Genomic DNA, 17,851 nt, shown 5'->3' with positions numbered 1-17,851 from the left:
TTTTTGGAAAATCTACCCTGATATAATTGCAGTGCCGTCATGATGCTCTCCTCAATATCCAAAAAACATGACTGTTGTTTATCACCTTTATAGTGTTTTTTATATTGTGGCTTTTTGTCAGAATCACCTTGGGTGCTTGGTAAGTGTAAAGATTCCTAGACTTCACCACAGACTGTTGGAATTAGAATCTCTGGAATTTGGGCATAGTTTTACAAGCACCCAGGGAGATTCTTGTGCACTTTGAAGTATGAGAACTTTGAAAATTTTCTCAGATCCCCAATGCCTCATGAATACAGCTAACATCAGTATATCCTCCATGAGATTTGTTTGCATATACATTCTAGCCCATTGATTTAACAAAAAATTGTTCACTATTGTGTGTATTCTGTTTTATATTTCTTAGTGGTATCTCCCTGGGGACACGGCAGACTTTTTAAGGGCTTATAATTTTGCATTTTCTGTGCTACTGAATATCCTTACATTTCTGTAAATATTTAAAAATTGACCTTTAATAAGGTTAGGTGAATGTAAAACAGCTGATGCTTTAAAATATTTTTCTCCCAATATGCTGTTTGTAAATTGTGGTATATTTTACATATAATGTGTGGATTTTACAGTCCAGTGTTTTGGAAATTATACATCCATGTAACAGCACCCCAGTCAAGATGTAGAATATTTCCATCATGCTAGAAAGGTCAGTCATCCCCTTTTCAGCAAATCCCCTATATCCCTCCCAGAGGCAACTACTGTTTAGATTTTTATTACCATAGAGTAGTTTTGCCTATTCTAGAACTTCACGCAAGTGAAATCCCACAACATGTACTCTTGTGTCTGGCTTTTTTTTTTTGCAGAACATAGTAGTTTTGAGATACATCCAGAAAGTCTTTATTTTATTGTTCACTGAGCATTCCATTGTAGAAACATACCACAATTTATGGTATTAGTTAGTAGTGATTTTCATTTGGGTCATTACAGTTGCTGCTGTGAACTAACATTCTTGTACAAGTCATTTTGTGGACATGTTTTCCTATCTCTTTGGTAAATACCTACTGGATCTGCTGGGTTCTAGAGTACTTGAGTGTTCAATACTTTTTTTTAAACCAGGAGAAATGTAAAAACACACAAATTTTAAAATGTTCATTAAAGGGGGTGTTGCTTGAGCTCCTACCAGATACGCACTTTTATTTACATTGAATATATCTCCTTTTTATTTACATTGTAATGATTCACGAGTAATCTCGTTTTTGTGTTTGAGAGATAGTACAACTGAAAAACCAAACTTCAGAATTTAGACTTTAAGAAATGCTCTGCTGTTCATTTAATACAGCTTATTTGACAATCAAAACCATTTGAGTCCGTCTCATTTCCTTCTAGCCAGGTTCTTCCCCTAACTTAACCTACTGTTTTTTTGTTGTTGTTGTTACTGGTTTTTTGTGGGGTTTTTTTTGAGAGTTTAGATGTGTAGATGTATTCCTGATAGAAGCACCCAGAAATTGTAATACAGTAGCTGCCTTCCAAGTTAATCCCCGCTATATGGGACAGCTGCCATACGGTGCTCCCATCCCAGAGCTGGGCAGTGGTAGCTGCCTGTGCAGGTTCCTTGTTCAGTGAGAAGCTAAGTTCAGTATAAACAGGTGGAATTTTAAGAGTTTTTTAGTTAGACAAGTTCTTTAGTTCACTTAAACACTCTAAGTCCAGCCTTAGAGTATACTTTGTGGCGGGGGGGGCAACTGTGAACCATTTTGACAGGATAGGACTCACTAAAGTTCAGAGGTAAATATTTTCTACTTTTCTTAAGAGCTCTTCTTTTTACAATCCTTCATTAAAAGGTCAGTTTTTATCTTGGGTACCTTCTTGGGCTAGTCATCTAGCTGCTCCGATGCCTGCCTTTTGAATTAGTTCTTTGAGGTGATCTGACCCCCATTTAAGGCACACCTTGGTATTACAAGACTTTTGGGATGATTTGGCAGTTCTGCTTATTACTTAATGTCTTCTTCCTCTGCTCATTAAAAACAATGTCTGCTATGAATTTTCTAAAATTTTGTAAATATTAGATAACTTTATATTAAATTATCAATAACCAAATATTTTATATTTTCCATTACTTTTATAATATTTCTCTTACAGATTTTATGTGATTTATTATCACCTGAGAACTTAAAAGAAGGCCTGAAGGACTCTTCCTGGAGCTCTTTGCCATGTAGTAAAAACAAACATTTTGGTTTTCCTTCAGTAATGGAAGAGTCTCACTCTGCCAGTGAGCTTAGTCCAGAGCAGGTAAGGGGTGAGAAAAGATTTTCATGGGTTTAGTGCATCTGTTTCTTTACACATTAAGATTTTCACTTTCTTCGTTTGGAGTACTAGAATCTATTTAGGCACGTTTTTTTTTTTTTTTGCTAGTGATTTTTTTTTTATTATGTTATGTTAATCACCATACATTACATCATTAGTTTTTGATGTAGTGTTCCATGATTCATTGTTTGCGTATAACACCCAGTGCTCCATGCAGAACGTGCCCTCTTTAACACCCATCACCAGGCTAACCCATCCCCCCACCCCCCCTCCCCTCTAGAACCCTCAGTTTGTTTTTCAGAGTCCATAGTCTCTCATGGTTCGTCTCCCCCTCCGATTTCCCCCCCTTCATTCTTCCCCTCCTGCTATCTTCTTTTTTTTTTTTTTTAACATATAATGTATTATTTGTTTCAGAGGTACAGGTCTGTGATTCAACAGTCTTACACCTATTAAGCATTGTCTTAATTAGATTTTGTCTGTAGCCTTTTATTTTACACTAAACTTTTATGTGAAATATTTGTTCATTAATCACAATTTTAGTTCACCCTGCATATCAGAAAACTTTGTCTTGTGGAAAATGTAGAACACGGTATTTATTTTAGTTGCCTCAGGGTTGGAATAAGTATATTAGCATAACTGCATAAACCTCATTGTAACATATCAGGTTGACCTCTAGGGCTACATAATTACTGGCAAAAGTCATTTATTTATCAGGGTTTTAGAATTAAAAGTTGGTATTCTTAATTGAACAGTAAAATGAACCTTATGAGACATTGGAACGTCATTTCAGTTGATTCTTGGTGAGAGCAATAAAGAATAGTGAAGAAATACAGTTACCCTTGTTTATTATATTTTTGTAGAATGAAGAAGTACCAGAGGTCACGTCAGAGCTTATCAGAGGAAGCCTAAACCGTGCTTGGTCAGCACAGGCTATACATTCAACAGAAATGCCTGCCAGAGAGGACTGTTTAAAAAGAGTGTCCTCAGAACCTTTACTCTCTGTTCAAGAAAAAGGTGCTCTGCTGAAAAGAAAGTTGTCTCTTTTAGACCAGGATGTGATTGTAGATGAAGACGGAAGAAATAAGCTTAAAAAACAAGGAGGTAAAAATGTCACTACAGTCATAGAGAACACATTTACTTGTTTAGAATGGTCTTTAAACTTTTTCCTAAAGATAGTCCTGTCTTTTTGTTTTAATAGAAACTCGCAATGAAGTCTGTACATTTTCCTTAACTTCTGGTCACATCCCAGAAGAATTAATTGATGTCTCAGATTTTGAGTGTTCTCTCTGCATGAGGTAAGTACATAAAGTTTTATAAATGATGAATATTTTATATTAATTAAAATACAGAGTAGATAAAGGTAATCTACTCTAATAGGCGTACAGTGACAGAATACTGGACTAAATCAAAAGATAGAAATACCTTGCACACCTTGGACAAATAACTTAATCTCTGAACACTATTTGGATTTTTCCTACTTAGAAAGTGGGGTCAGTATTTGCATAGCCTACGTTGCAGGTGGTGTAAGAATCACGTGACTTAAATATAAAAAAGTGTCTAGGAAATTGGGAAGTACTATAGAAGTTACACATATTATTGAAATGTAGATGTATCCATGGTTTCAGATTTGGGTCAAAATTCTAACAACATGTTGTGTGTATATGATTCTGTCTTGTTTTTGTATCTTAACTATAAAATCCTTTTTAAGTAGAATTGGATAAAGATTTCCATTATGCAGAATGCTTGTAATTCTAGAAGACTAATAGCTTTGAAAGAACATTTTCCACTTAAGTTGTGGTGGAGTCAAGGGAACAGTGCATGGAGAGTCAGGAGACCTGGTGCGGGCCACATCAGGCTGGTAGGAATTAGCTGAGTTCCGAGCAGGTCCCCTACCTCTGAGCCTTGGCTTCTTCATCTGTGAGGTGAGGGCAGGAGGCCAGATGACTTCTCAAGTACCTATATATCTAACAATACTTCTAGGAAATTCAGAAGTATCATGTTTCAGGAAAGAATTAGAATGTAAGTAAAATCAGTTTTTTCTATATTGTTTATTACATATGGTGTTAAGCCTAATATTTAAGATTCAACTGTAAGGTTTATTGGGTTATTCTTTTTAATGAATTTTCCATAATAAGGCTTCTATAAGCATATTAAGAAGCCATTTTAAAGTGATGATAAAATAAGAATCTATACAACTAATAATTGTGAATATTTTACGTTATTTCTTTTGCACATAGTCTCTGAAATCTGGTATTTTACATTTATTGTACTTCTCAGCTTGGACCAGCCACATTTCCAGTGCTCAGTAGCCCCATGTGGTGAGTGGCTGTTCCATTAGTCAGTATAGCTTTAGGCCCTTGGCAGGGCACCCCTGTTGATGAAAACTTTTAAAAGGTTCAGGAGGGTATAATTATATTTATCACTGCCCCTTCTTCCTCTCCTGCCCACTAGACCCTCCTTCCAAATAATGGTTCCATTATTTGTTCACTTTTTCCAATGGATAGTTTAACGTGAAAACTAATAGGTATTTTGGTTGATTTCAGGTTGTTTTTTGAGCCAGTAACAACCCCTTGTGGACACTCATTCTGTAAGAATTGCCTTGAGCGTTGTTTAGATCATACACCATATTGTCCTCTTTGCAAAGAAAGCTTAAAAGAGGTAAACATTTGTATATTTATCTGTTTATTGTTCTTAAGCTTGGCAACATTGATTTCTATTTGGCCACAGAAACAGTGATTATCATGTTCAGAATAAGTTACATTATGTATGCTACGTGACCAAGAAGGATAACGTTTCATTACCCAAATGCTAGTGCTGGAGAAATGTGAATTTAGAGAGCATAGGGGAAAGTAGGGCGGTCCTGGAGGCCAAGGCCCATGTACTTATTTTTTTATTTATTTTTTAACAAGGTGGGGGATGGCCAAGTACCTGGTCTAGAATTGGTTCCATTTTAATGATGACAGTATTGGGGAAACCCAACTGCCCTGTCTCCCACCCTTAATAATAGGCTAGATTTCAGCCTTAGGCCTACCCCCTTAAGGTATGGACCAACTCTGTCCAGTAGAATTTTTTGCATTGATGGAAATGCTCTATATCTGTGCTGTCCAACGTGGTAGCCACGAGCCACATGTGATAATGAAGTACTTGAAATGTGGCTAGTGTGACCGAGGAACTGTATTTTAATTAATTCTCATGTAAGTGGTCACATGTGACTGGTGGCTACTCTTTGGGCAGCCCAGCTCTAGAAAGTGGTATACTGGACAGAAGAGAGGGAGGCACAGCTTCCCACACCCTTGTATAGTCAGTGGCCAATGCCAGTCACCTGTGTTAGGGAAATAGCTAGATGTCAGGTGCATATCTTCTGTAACCAATAGGAAGACAGCATTCGCCCAGTCCTGCTTGGGTGACTGGAGCCCCCATAAGGTGAGGTAAGCTCCAGCTGCAAGGATAGCATTGATCAGGGAGAGTGATCCGGTCTCTGTGGGCGACAGGATTGCTTAAAGAAAAAAGTGCCTTCCAAATATGAATGAAAAATTGATAAGACATTTTGCAGTTGAATGTACATAGTTATTTCCTATGTAGAAAATGCAGCTCTGTACAGATACCATAATAGCATATGTGTATTATTACATTTGATATGGGTCTTACATAACAAGCCGGTATGTAAGACATAAAACCATATACAGAATTTTCACAAAGAGTTTGTCAGTTACATTTCAGCTGATATACTTTTAGGTGAAGTACTCTAATTATGCTGTTTTTCCTATGTTTTCAGGTTTTTAGATACTCTGTAGTGTATTTATTACGTTTTTTCTCAAGTTAATTAGATACGTGGCTTTAAATGTAGAGATAGCTCACCTTAAAAAAATGTCTGGAGTTTGAAGGAAAACAAAATAAGCATATTATTTAAAAATACAATTAACATCCTGTTTGAAAATAACTTTATCCTGTGTCCTAAAGATACCCTGTATAATAGGTAAAATCTAATATATATTTTAAAGAACAAATCGATATGCTATATAGTTTTACACTTTTCCTACTTGTCATTTTCTTTTGCTCATTTTTTTCATTTGAATGTATTTTAAAGATAGGATTTTTGTAGCAGAATAGTTCATTGGTTTAACATTTCCCTAATGTTGAGTATGTTAAGTGGTGTTTTTTTTTTTTTTTAATACTATGCTTTGCATCTTTGTTTCCTTAAGATAAAACTTCTGGAAGGTTGAATTACTAATCAGAAGTCATATATTCATAAGACTCAAAACCAATTGCCGTGTTGCCTAGGTCCCCCAGAAATGTTGTACAAATTTAGATTCCTCTCGGTAATGTAAGAGAGGTGGTATTTCCCCAAATTTAGTACATGAGTATTATACTATATATTGTTATATAGAATATGTAGCCCCATGGTTTTCAAAATGTGTTCCCCTTCACCTGGGAACTTGTTAGAAATACAAATTCTCAGACCCTGCTCCAGAGCCACTAAATCAGAAGCTCTGGGCTAGGGCTCAGCAATCTGCATTTTAACAAGCCCTGATTGATGCTAAAGTTTGACAACCACTCCTGTTTCCCGTTTCCCAACCCCTCACATTCCCTCCTCCTCCTCCTCTGTTCTTCATCGGATAATGACAAACCCTTATTTTTGCTGCATCTGCAGATTAAAAGTATGGCTTCTCTTTATCTTGTGATTGTCTCCCAAGAATTGTTCCTCGCTAGTTTTATGAAATTTATATTGGTCATTTTATTGTTCCAAATTTCTGTACACACACTCTGACCTGGTCCCCAGCCTTAGGCAGTTTTTAACTTATCTGCAGAAATAGCATGTCTCCTTGTCCATGTAGTATAACACAGTGCAGGGTGTGATAACTGCCTTTTATGTGGTAAAGGCGGTAAAAGTGGGCTTTGTGAGAGACAGAAAAATAGTTAAGGCAGACTTTGTGGAAAAGGTAAAGTTGGAGCCAGACCTTGCAGGATAGGCAGGCTTCTCGGAGGGAGAGGGATGGCTTTTAGCAGTTTTTCCGAGTGTTGAGTAGTACAAATGTACCATTTTATATAGAGTGGGGGGCTGAGTGATAGCAGGTGACAGTGGAAGGAAAATCTGAAAGAAAAATGATCTGGAAACTCTGCCACTGAAATCAGGAACCAAAAAGGGAATAGTTTTGCTTTTCTTAAGGCAAGGGCCTTATTTTCTCTATTCCTTAGCTGATTTTTGTTTCTCAGGTAAAAATGCCAGTTTGAAGTAGCCAGGAGCTGTGTGAGGAGCGGGTAGGGCAGGCCTGACTGCTAAGAAAGGACCTGTGGCCACAGCCAGACCAGGGTCTTGTGCACAGGGCGCAGTTTCTGCTGCAATCGTGTAGCCTGAACGGTCTTGGACACAGCCTGGGCAGGTGGACCTGTTTAGCGCCATCCGTTGTCCTCTTCCTTCCCCCTCACCCGTTCATTCAGAATCGACTGTGTAAATATGTAATTAAGGCTTTATTCAGTTCAACTGTTTTGCCTGTTTTATACTGTAGGAAAAGCACTGGAATGTAAAATAATATTGTCTTTTAGTATCTAGCAGATAGGAGGTACTGTGTCACACAGCTGTTGGAAGAATTGATAGTGAAGTATCTGCCTGATGAGCTGTCTGAGAGAAAAAAAATATATGATGAAGAAACTGCTGAGCTCTCACAGTAAGTTTCTTCTCATAAAGTTAATGTAATCCCCGCCCTTTGACCCAGTAAGGAGAGACCTCCTCCCAGCAAGCTGGATCCTGTCTGGAGTTCAACCCAGTCTAGCCAAAGGCGTATTTTTTAAACAAATCCTGGTCAGCTAACCCCCTCTCCTCAACAGACAGAAGTCTTTAAAAGTTTCTTTGGTAACTTCCAGATCTTCCACTGGAGGTTGTCGACTCAACTCTTTGCCCCAAGCAGGTTTTTAGGCAGAGGGGGGATTTCCTACCGTGACTTCAGGCATTGGAACTGGGAATGGAGCCCTCAGGTACCTTTGTTCCCCCGAAGGCAGGGCAAGAAGAGGGTTGAGGAGAAATGGCCTGATTATTAGAGGCCGGGAAGGGGGTGGGACCTTGAGGCCTGAGACTGAAATTGGAGAGAGTGATTTAGGGGCCAAATTCTCAATTAGTGAAGATTATTGACTGGTAGCAGAATAAGTTAGTGTCAGGAGGGAACCTGGGGATAGAGTGGGACAGCTCGTATAGACCCCTATGAAGAGGGAGCACACAAAGCCTAGTCGGGGCTGGGTAGATTGGACCTGCTTGTGTTCTGTATTCTTTCTTCCTTGTCCTCTTCCGTTCTTTTCCCTTCGTGTCTTTCCCTCTTGCTCCAGTCACATGAGTCTCTTTAAATTTCTTTCCTAGGTATTTAACTCTTTTTCTTTCCCTCTAAAGAACAGAATTGCAATTTTCACATGCTGTTTTTACTTAATACCCTTTTGTTTCCATTATGTCTCAAAATACATTTTTTCTTACTTTCTAAGAAAAAATTGTGCTTGCAAACTTAGTATGTGTCCACCGACTGTCTTCATTGGGCCAGTGGCCTTCCATAGACAAACGATTTCCAATCTTCTCTTTACCGAAATGGATACTGATTTGTCTTCCATGGGTTTTATTGTATGATTTTAGGATAGAAAATATTCTGATATGAGGATTATGAACCTTTTTGATCAACAGTGCAAAAAGCTGGATATAAGAAAGCCTCAGATATACTTTTGAAATCTTAAATATAGTGACACAACCAGACTCTGCAGAAGAGTGGAATCTTCCAATGAGAGATGAAGTAGTCACGGGAGGGCTGCTGAGTGTGATGCAGGGAAGTTGGAGGGAGTCTTGCTGCTTACTAACAGGCTGTTTTTTTAAAGAGATAGCTCATCCCCTGGTACTTAAAAGTTTTCCTAATTAATAGGTATACTGTTTGTCAACATAAGAGCTGAAAGAAAACCAAATAGAGTGCTCAGTGATGGTAGAATACACATTTTTAAAAGAGGAACTAGCACTTGTATTATGGAATATTACTTTTACATAATTATGTCTTTTTGAAAAAAACCTAGAAAATACTGTAAATGAGCCTGTAGGGGGAGGGGAGGAGGGAGGTCACAATCTATAAATACATTTTAAACAAGAATGGGATCATTTTATTCACATTAGTCTATAATCTCCTTATTTTGTTCCAAGTCAACACGTACAGATCTTTTAATGAAAACACGGTGTTTCATTTTGTGGTTATGTCTATTTTACTAGTCCCCTCTTCTGAGTTTTGGTTACTGTATACAGCGTTACAATAAACAGTCTTAAAGTGCTTATAGAATTATTTCTAGAAGTTCAAAGGATATGAACTTTTTAAAGTTTTCGACGCATGCAGCCAGATTCTTCTTCAGCATGGTTGTATGGTTTCAAACCACTCTCCACACTGCCAGTTTTCCCCACAACCTTGCCAGAACTGGGCGTTGCCTTTATCCTTCTTATTTCCTGCCAATCTGGCAGTGAACATTAGTTACTGAGTTATCTGTTTTTGATAGTGCATTAAAATATTTTCAAATGCACTAAGAATCTTAAGGATTTGCTTTTTGTCTATTGTGGGAGCTCATTTTTCCTTCTCTAAGAGTATTTTATGGATAAAAGATTGACTGTTATGTTACATATATTTTAAACAGAGTTTTAATACAAAATACTAATTATATTTTTTAATTGTAAAGATAATTTTGTTCTATATAATAACCTGGTATCTTAAATTCAGATTTACTTTTATAAAAGGATCACAGATTTTTAGTATTAATATTGCATCTGTGTGAGCTTAATGAAGGAGATGCTGATTTTTGTTCTTGGCAAAAATAAAAATCACCTCATTTAGAGCTCATTTTTTATATTAATTTATAACGTCGCAAGCTTCACTCATTTTCATGTTCTGATGTGTGATAATGAAACTTTTTTCTTCTTCAGCTTGACCAAGAATGTTCCAATATTTGTTTGCACTATGGCCTACCCCACTGTGCCTTGCCCTCTTCATGTATTTGAGCCAAGATATAGATTGATGATACGAAGAAGCATACAAACTGGAACTAAACAGTTTGGGATGTGTGTCAGTGATACACAGAATAGGTATGCTTTTTTTGTACATAAATATTTTTGTTTATATTTGAATATTGAGAACTTGCATGCTTGTTGTTTGAACTTTGATATTAATCAGAACTTCTCTTTTAGTTTTGCAGATTATGGTTGTATGTTACAAATTAGGAATGTACATTTCTTACCTGATGGAAGGTCTGTGGTTGATACAGTTGGAGGAAAGCGGTTTAGGGTTTTAAAAAGAGGAATGAAAGATGGATATTGCACTGCAGACATTGAATATCTGGAAGATGTTAAGGTATGAAAAAATGCTTTTTTAGCACACCTCGGTATACTCTGCCCTAGGCATTGTACAGGCATACAGGCTGGTATTTTTCCAGGCACATAAAACAGTTCTTCCTATCAGAGATCCTCACTGATACCTAAACAGATTAGCTCCAAGTTACCTTTTGCTTATCTTGCTCTTACTCACTGAGAGTTCCAGGCAAGCTTGGGTGTCCGGAACGTAGATCTTCATTTCTACAGGCTCTACAACCAGCATGGTCCTAGGTGGATGTGGACATGGTGGGCACTTAACAGCAGTTGATTGAACTTTCAACCCATTCAAGAATCCCTGCCCTTTTTAATTAAATTTAGTAGCCAAAAGTGATGTAATCAGCAGATTGAAATGTGACATAAATGTAAACACAAAATCCTTTAAAAACTGTTCTATATGTGTGTGACATAACCTTAATGATAAAAGAGACACAGTTGGGTGATGTGTTCAAAGTCTAGGACATCACTGAGAAAGGACCATCACTATACTTATTGGTGATAGCTTACCTGGGGAGGTTTGTTGTGATAACCTTCTTGGACAGGGTTAATGTGGCCCTCTGATGTTTCCAGTATCTAATTCACCATCTGCAATTAGTTTAGGTACCAAATTAAAGGCAGTTTCGTTTGGAAGGACATTCGAAAACCATTGATCTTATGCTCTCACTGTTCATAGACTTATCTGGGCCCTTCATTTTAAACGTTTATTGAATGCTCGCATTAGGCACTTCTACAAACATAAGCTCATTGAATTTTCAAAACTCAGCTAGCAGATGAGGAAGGTAAAAAAGTGTTAATTTGCCTAAGATCCTATAGGTAGAGTAATAAAAATGACTTAAAGCGAGCACTCTAGCTCCCAAGTGCTGTGCTTTGTCATTATGCTCTCTTGCCTCTCTGGTAAACTCAGTCTGATATCGCCTGTCCTATCTTATTATTAAGATGCTATGGGGACACTTTTCTTTTGGCCTATGGCACAAAGTATTGTGTGAGTTGAAATTCTGAGCTGATTGATATTGTCTGTGCCTCCGGAATGCTTGGTTAATGGAATCATGCGCTAAAGGCGATATTCTTTGTAAAAGTAATGCCCCATTTTAGCTTTTTGTAAGTTTACATCTTCACATTTGGATTTGATGACAAAATCCCTTGAGTATATGGCTAACCCTATGACTATATATAAATATGGGACAACAGAATAGCATATTGAAAGCATTATGGATTTGATGTTTAGAAACAGTTCTCTGTCTTTGTAGTCTTAGGAATGTCTAATAATTTTTCATCTTAATGCCTCATCTATATAATGATTTCTTGTCTCTTCTGGAAAAGCTTCTCAATTTTCTTTTTTTCCTTAGTGTAGTATTTCTGTTTTCTGTGACTTCTATTGAAGTCTTAAAGTTCTGCTTGCTTTTAGCCAGCTCCGTTTTCCATCTCAGGCATTTAGCCTTTTTGTCATTTCTTGTTTTCTGCAGCCCCTGGTTTGTTTGCTTGAATTTTGGAAGGGTGCAAAGTAGCAGTTTTCTTTTTTAATAGTTTTTAACAAGTCACAAGGTTATTTCTAGCTCCTGTCAAGACCAGTGTGTGTTAGCAGGGGACTGAATCTTACATAGTCATTCCAAGACCAGAGTTCAACTGTATGGTTCCTCTACCTTTTTATTAACAGAATTTACCAGTTTAATCATTTTTAAGTCTATAGTTCAGTGGCATTAAGTACATTCACATTGTGCAAAAAGCAGGTGCTTTTTAGTTGTATTTTTCATTTCAAATCTTTCACAAATAAAAAGTATGTTTTCAGAGTCCCTTTGTTGTTTTTATAGTGAGTCATTATAAAAGTATGAAAGGCTGAGTCAGGCCTGGTATTTGTTCAGATGAGTTAATGTATGTGAAATTCAGCACTCCCTGGCACGGAGCGAGTGGGATAGAAATGTGTGCTAAAGAAATCAATGCAGGATGGAGGAGTTAATGCTCTATTTTCTCTCCTGTGTTCTGTGAGGCTACTCCTTCTGGATCTTAGGCTTCAAGGCTGATGCATTTAATTTTGTGTTTGCAATAGTCTGCAGGGTGCAGGGAGGGATGATGGAGGTAGCCCCGCCTTGGCCTTCACAGCAAGCCCTTCATTGTGGCATAATTTATTCTCTCTTTTGATATACTGGTTTTAGTTTCTTGTTTTAATCCAGTTCCCCGGTACAAGGTGTCATTATGCTTCTTTCTGCCATGTTATCTCTGTCTTAAACTCCGCCCCCCCAGTCTTCCCTTTTATTGCAGCAACTGTATTCCTTCTTGTTCTGCCATTTTCAAAAGCCATTAATCCATAAAGACGAAAAGGAATTTCAAATTCATGTAGACCTTTCTCCAACAACTCACTCTCAGGAGTACCACTCCCAGCTGGGGGCTGTTGGGAGGGTTCTGCAGTATCGCCTTGCTTCCTCGACAAGGCGGCATGGCGCTCAGCAGGTGCTGCCTTCGTCTGGCCACGGGCACTAGGTGAGGCAGAAGTGCATAATGTATATTGTGTAATACTCTGATCCAGCACTGAAATAGGTATTGCCTATTTTTAAATTTGTATTATTTTTAGGGATAATGGACAGAACATTAGACACAAGTCTTATTGACTGTTGTGTTTCTAGGTTGAGAATGAAGAGGAGATCAAGAATCTCAGACAGCTTCATGATTTGGTATACTCACAAGCCTGCAGCTGGTTTCAGAATTTAAGAGACCGATTTCGAAGCCAAATTCTTCAGCACTTTGGCTCAATGCCCGGGAGGGAGGAAAACCTTCAGGTATGATGGCTTTGATATTGTTTCCAAAAGTCTCACTTGTTTTTTTTTTTAAATAAACTCAAATTAGTGGATTTTTAAGTTTTTTTTTTTTTTTTTTCCCCTTTTGCACAGCATTTCCTTTGTCCCTGCTGTCTTTAAAATCATGACCATATTCTCCAGACCAGTGGTATCCACTACAATTTGTATAGGAATGGGCAAGGACAGAGTTGTCAGCTGAGGTAGCTGTGAGTGCACAGAAGGAGAAAGCCCTTCATGGGGGATTTGCTTGAAGGAGGGATAAGGAATGAAAGGTGGAACATTCTAGTAAAATGGTACCCACCTAGTAAATTGTGATTAAGAGACCTAGTTGGCCTTGGAGCCAGTCAGCTGTTCTTTGACAGTTGGGAGAGGTCTCATTTTCTGTACTTTCTAGAAGTCTTCTTTCATCTCCAACTTTTTTCCTTGCTACTTCAATTCATTTGTGTCTCTTCCCATTTAATACTTCACTCCTCAGGAAACTATTGTTTTGATGGTCTTGCTGAAGTACTTAGGGTTTAAGTTTAATGTATAGAAGGCACTTTCTGTGCAGTAGGCAATGTAAGACGCACAAAAAGAAGTATCCCCGTTCTGGAAAATCGGATAGATTGATCCATCAAAACACTAACTTTTAGAGCTAAGCGTTTTAATTGGGATAAAATGTTGATGGTCAGATGGTAGTAGATTTCATAATGGAATGGCTGTAAATAAATAGATGAAGATGGACACTGCGCCTCATTCTGGTTTTCAAAGGCTGGCCTAATAAGTCTCTCTGAATCTCAATTGAATCCTTCAACAGAACTTGAAATTCTAACATCAGACCATCTCCGAATTGAGTACTCCTTCTGTGTCCCGCATCCTAGCAGTTGCCACACATTTGTTTTATCCTGGCTACCTGAATCTGATTAGACGTGATCGAAATAGCCTTTGATAATCATAAAATCGAACAAGTATATTTTAAATGTAAAAACTCAACCTTACTTTCACTGACTTATTATTCAGTCCTCTAGCACTGCTCTCTGGTAGTATTGTTGGGAGTCAGGACTTAGGAAAACAAAAGCCCCCACGCTGTATAATCCAGGCCGGGGGGAACGGGGGGGTTACTGTAGGATGTAGAGTTGACAGAGCTGTTGGCAGAGCTGGAGGAGTGAAGATCAGGGACATCACTGATGGGAGACGGGGAACTGCCACCATAGATCTCAGCCTGATACAGTGAAGCACCATCTTCTCAAGAACTTCCAGAGAAGTTGCTGTAATTCTTAGGACGACTAGGGGGTACCCACCGGTATCAGTCTGGAGCAGGTGGTTCTTAAAAATTCTCTAGAAGGTTTCTGCAGATCTTCCAATACCAGCCGAGAACAATGGTTTCTTCTCTTCCAACTTCCACATCTCACCAAAGTATGCCTCTCCTTAGCCAAGTCTAACCCAGAACCCTGTGAGGGAATGGATTCTGGGAAACGACCGCTCTGAAATGCAAGAGGGCGGGGTAGTGATGCTGAGAACAGATAGTCCACAAATACAGCAACTCTAGTTTGATGCTAGAGGGAGATTTTAGAGGGATCCACCTTGATCTCAGGAGCTCCTTTTGTCATTCTGAAACCTCGGGTTCCAGTAAAAAGCAATCAAGTATGCAATAGCAGTGGCTTAAAAATTCTTTTGTATAAATTCCAAGTTCTTTCAATAGCCACTAGACAGCCCTTGCAACATCAGAAGGACTTCTTTGCTGGAAATGTTGAGACCTTTTCTTGTATCTTGCCTAGGATTCCACAGTGCTTTGAAGGCATTTTTAAATATTGATTAGCTTAATGCTTTAAATATGTATTTTAAGAAAGTAGTTCCCAGTTAGGACAGTTTTGTCCCTGTGGCCCATTGGGGCAGTGTCTTATTCTTTGACAGCTCAGCTACTTTTTCCCTTGCTACGTCACTCCTCATGTAATTGGAGACAACTTTCACTGTCACCGCCGCGAGGTGCTACCAGTGGGATCTTAGTGGATAGAGGTCAGACATCCTGCTGAAGAATGTTCCCACATGTCAGCAGCCCCGAAGTGAGAACCCTGCCGTAAGGCAGCGCGGGGCAGAGGAAGGAGGGCTGGCCATAGGGTCAGGTCTCAGACAATTTACATTTCTGGTGTTCCATTTCCCCATTTTATAGGGGCTTAATAGCCTTCCTTACATGCCTATTAAAAGAATTTGAGATAGGATCGGACACATAGTAAAGTGCTCAATGAAGAGTAGCTTGTTGATTTGTTACTGTTTGTTACATAGATATGTATTTTATTAATACTATCAACTGTTGGTTATTTTTAGGCAACCCCTAATGGACCCGCATGGTGTTGGTGGCTTCTTGCAGTTCTTCCTGTAGATCCCCGATACCAGCTGTCCGTTTTGTCAATGAAGTCTTTGAAAGAACGGTTGACAAAGATACAGCACATACTGACCTATTTTTCTAGAGACCAATCTAAGTAACTAACTGCTTGGATCTTCCTTTAAAGTTACCCTAATCTGGCTATGTTGACAGCCAGATTGTCTGCTGCCTTTTGCACATCCAGTGCTGGTTTGAGAAATGTAATGAAACCTTTTTTTTTTTTTTTTCTCTCTCCAACCTCCTGAATCACGTGGTTCTGCAAATGAATACCTTCAACTAGGACTTAGACCACTAAGAACTTGCACAGAAAAACACGCACTGAATGTGTGTCAAACCTCTACATTGTGATGAAGTTGCACTATGTACCATATTCTAAAACAGAATGAGAACTGTGTGTATGTGGGGTGTGTGTGTGCGCGCGCGCGTGTGTGCATTTTCTCTGGCTTTAAAATTTTAAAAGAAAAAAAAAAAGCCATAGAGAGCAGACCTTGCTGAGGGTTGGTTATTGCCCAAGTTTACAACGGTAGCGACACAAGTTTTTGCAAGTTGAATTCGCCTCAGATATATCTGTCCTAATGCTTCTATTTGCACAAGTATGTAAACTATGGTATTGAGTATCTCTCTTGGTTGGAAATACTGCTCTTGCTGAACTGTCTTGACCATTGACTATGACACAGTTTCTTATTTATGTAAATACTTGCGTCCTAAAGGCCAACAGGCTTTGGATGCAGAACCTAGAGCCAGTTTTCAGGAACAATTGCAAACCTGCCATGGTACTGTGCATCTATTCATAAAACACTTAAAACTGTGAAAATATGGTTTACATTTAATTGTACATAAAGGTAAATGGAGAACTCAATTCAGTACCAGTTAGTTTGTATATTTTAGGGGGCTTTTCACATTAACTGCCCATCTATATAATTTATAGTTTGACATGATGTGTTTGTTTAAAAGAATTACATAGGATAAACCCATTAAGGATCTGGGGGAAGAGAAGAAGCTTAATGTAGAACTAAGCTTTTAAAGTATGTTTTATTTTTTGATTCTGGTCTTGGTGCAAATGTTAGTTATGCCTTATTCATATCACAATTAGATCACCATGCTGTGACATGGTTTATATTCATGCTGCCCTAGATACTTTTGTAATTATTTGTTGCAAACTTGTGACTGTCCCTATTAACTTTCTTTTATGTAAGTACTTTGTAAAAGTTTCTTAAACTTTTGCTTTTGCTTATTTAATTTTGAATAAAAGCTAAATTCATAATAATTTTTTTCTTAAATTTTAGGTCAGTGTCATACTGTTTCGTGACATGAGATCTAAGCTTAGAGCTTTCAAAATACTTTTTTGGGTCATTTTTGACCAAACAGTGCAGTGTCTTAAGGTGGCTTTAGGCCCTAAAACAATCCTTTAAAGTACTATTTTTCAACATTTAGAAAAGCCATGTCCCTTTAGGATAAAACAAAGTTCTTCATGTTACCCCCCATTTGAGACTCCTTGATTAAGTTTTAAACTTTCTGAAGTTTTAAACTTTCTTATAATAAACTATTAAATGCCTGTTGAGTAGTGGCCGGGTAGTAATATACATGAAAAGTTTACCTATAGTTCTCAAACTATGTAGGAGAAGGAAGTAGGATTTACCTGGGCTGAATCTACATCTGCGATACGTGCATGCATACACACACAAATGGGCATGAAATTATCTCTATATACATGTACATACTAACGGGAATTGATGAGTTTTATCATTTGACCCTAATTTTGTGATGAATATTCCATTATGTCTATAGATTTTCTTGGATCCTTGGACAGTTATTTTCCTCCTGTACCTTACGAACCATTTATCCAGAAAGGAAAACAAAAATCTGACAGATTCTTACCATTATCACTTTAAGTGACTAAGTTCTGTCACTTTTCAACATTTCAAGTCAAAGTAGCTAGTTGCTGCTCTTCTCTTAATACGCCTGTCTCTACATGTCCGTATCTTCCTGTTCTTCAAGGAACCCGGATGCCTTCACTCAAATAGAACTCTGAACTCCATA

General features: G+C 38.1%; 1 protein-coding gene across 2 annotated transcripts in view; it reads left to right on the top strand.

The window, feature by feature from the left end:
* The window catches only part of LONRF1 (LON peptidase N-terminal domain and ring finger 1), a 38,491-nt gene extending 21,413 nt beyond the window's left edge, over positions 1-17,078 (top strand). The window contains exons 4-12 of one of the 2 annotated variants that reach the window (XM_032413497.1): positions 2,128-2,277; positions 3,153-3,393; positions 3,491-3,587; positions 4,836-4,950; positions 7,837-7,958; positions 10,220-10,378; positions 10,481-10,643; positions 13,279-13,431; positions 15,754-17,078. In XM_032413497.1, the coding sequence (XP_032269388.1) occupies positions 2,128-2,277; positions 3,153-3,393; positions 3,491-3,587; positions 4,836-4,950; positions 7,837-7,958; positions 10,220-10,378; positions 10,481-10,643; positions 13,279-13,431; positions 15,754-15,912 (1,359 nt within the window). In that variant the 3' untranslated portion in view covers positions 15,913-17,078. The remainder of the gene's footprint in view (positions 1-2,127; positions 2,278-3,152; positions 3,394-3,490; positions 3,588-4,835; positions 4,951-7,836; positions 7,959-10,219; positions 10,379-10,480; positions 10,644-13,278; positions 13,432-15,753) is intronic. The other variant, XM_032413498.1, reaches the window with a different exon arrangement.
* Positions 17,079-17,851: the final 773 nt, after the last annotated feature.

This window comes from Phoca vitulina, unplaced genomic scaffold, assembly GCF_004348235.1.
Source record: "Phoca vitulina isolate PV1807 unplaced genomic scaffold, GSC_HSeal_1.0 scaffold15, whole genome shotgun sequence".
Classification (NCBI taxonomy): domain Eukaryota; kingdom Metazoa; phylum Chordata; class Mammalia; order Carnivora; family Phocidae; genus Phoca; species Phoca vitulina.
Note: the sequence above shows the minus strand (reverse complement) of the source record. Positions and strands in the feature narration are given on the sequence as shown.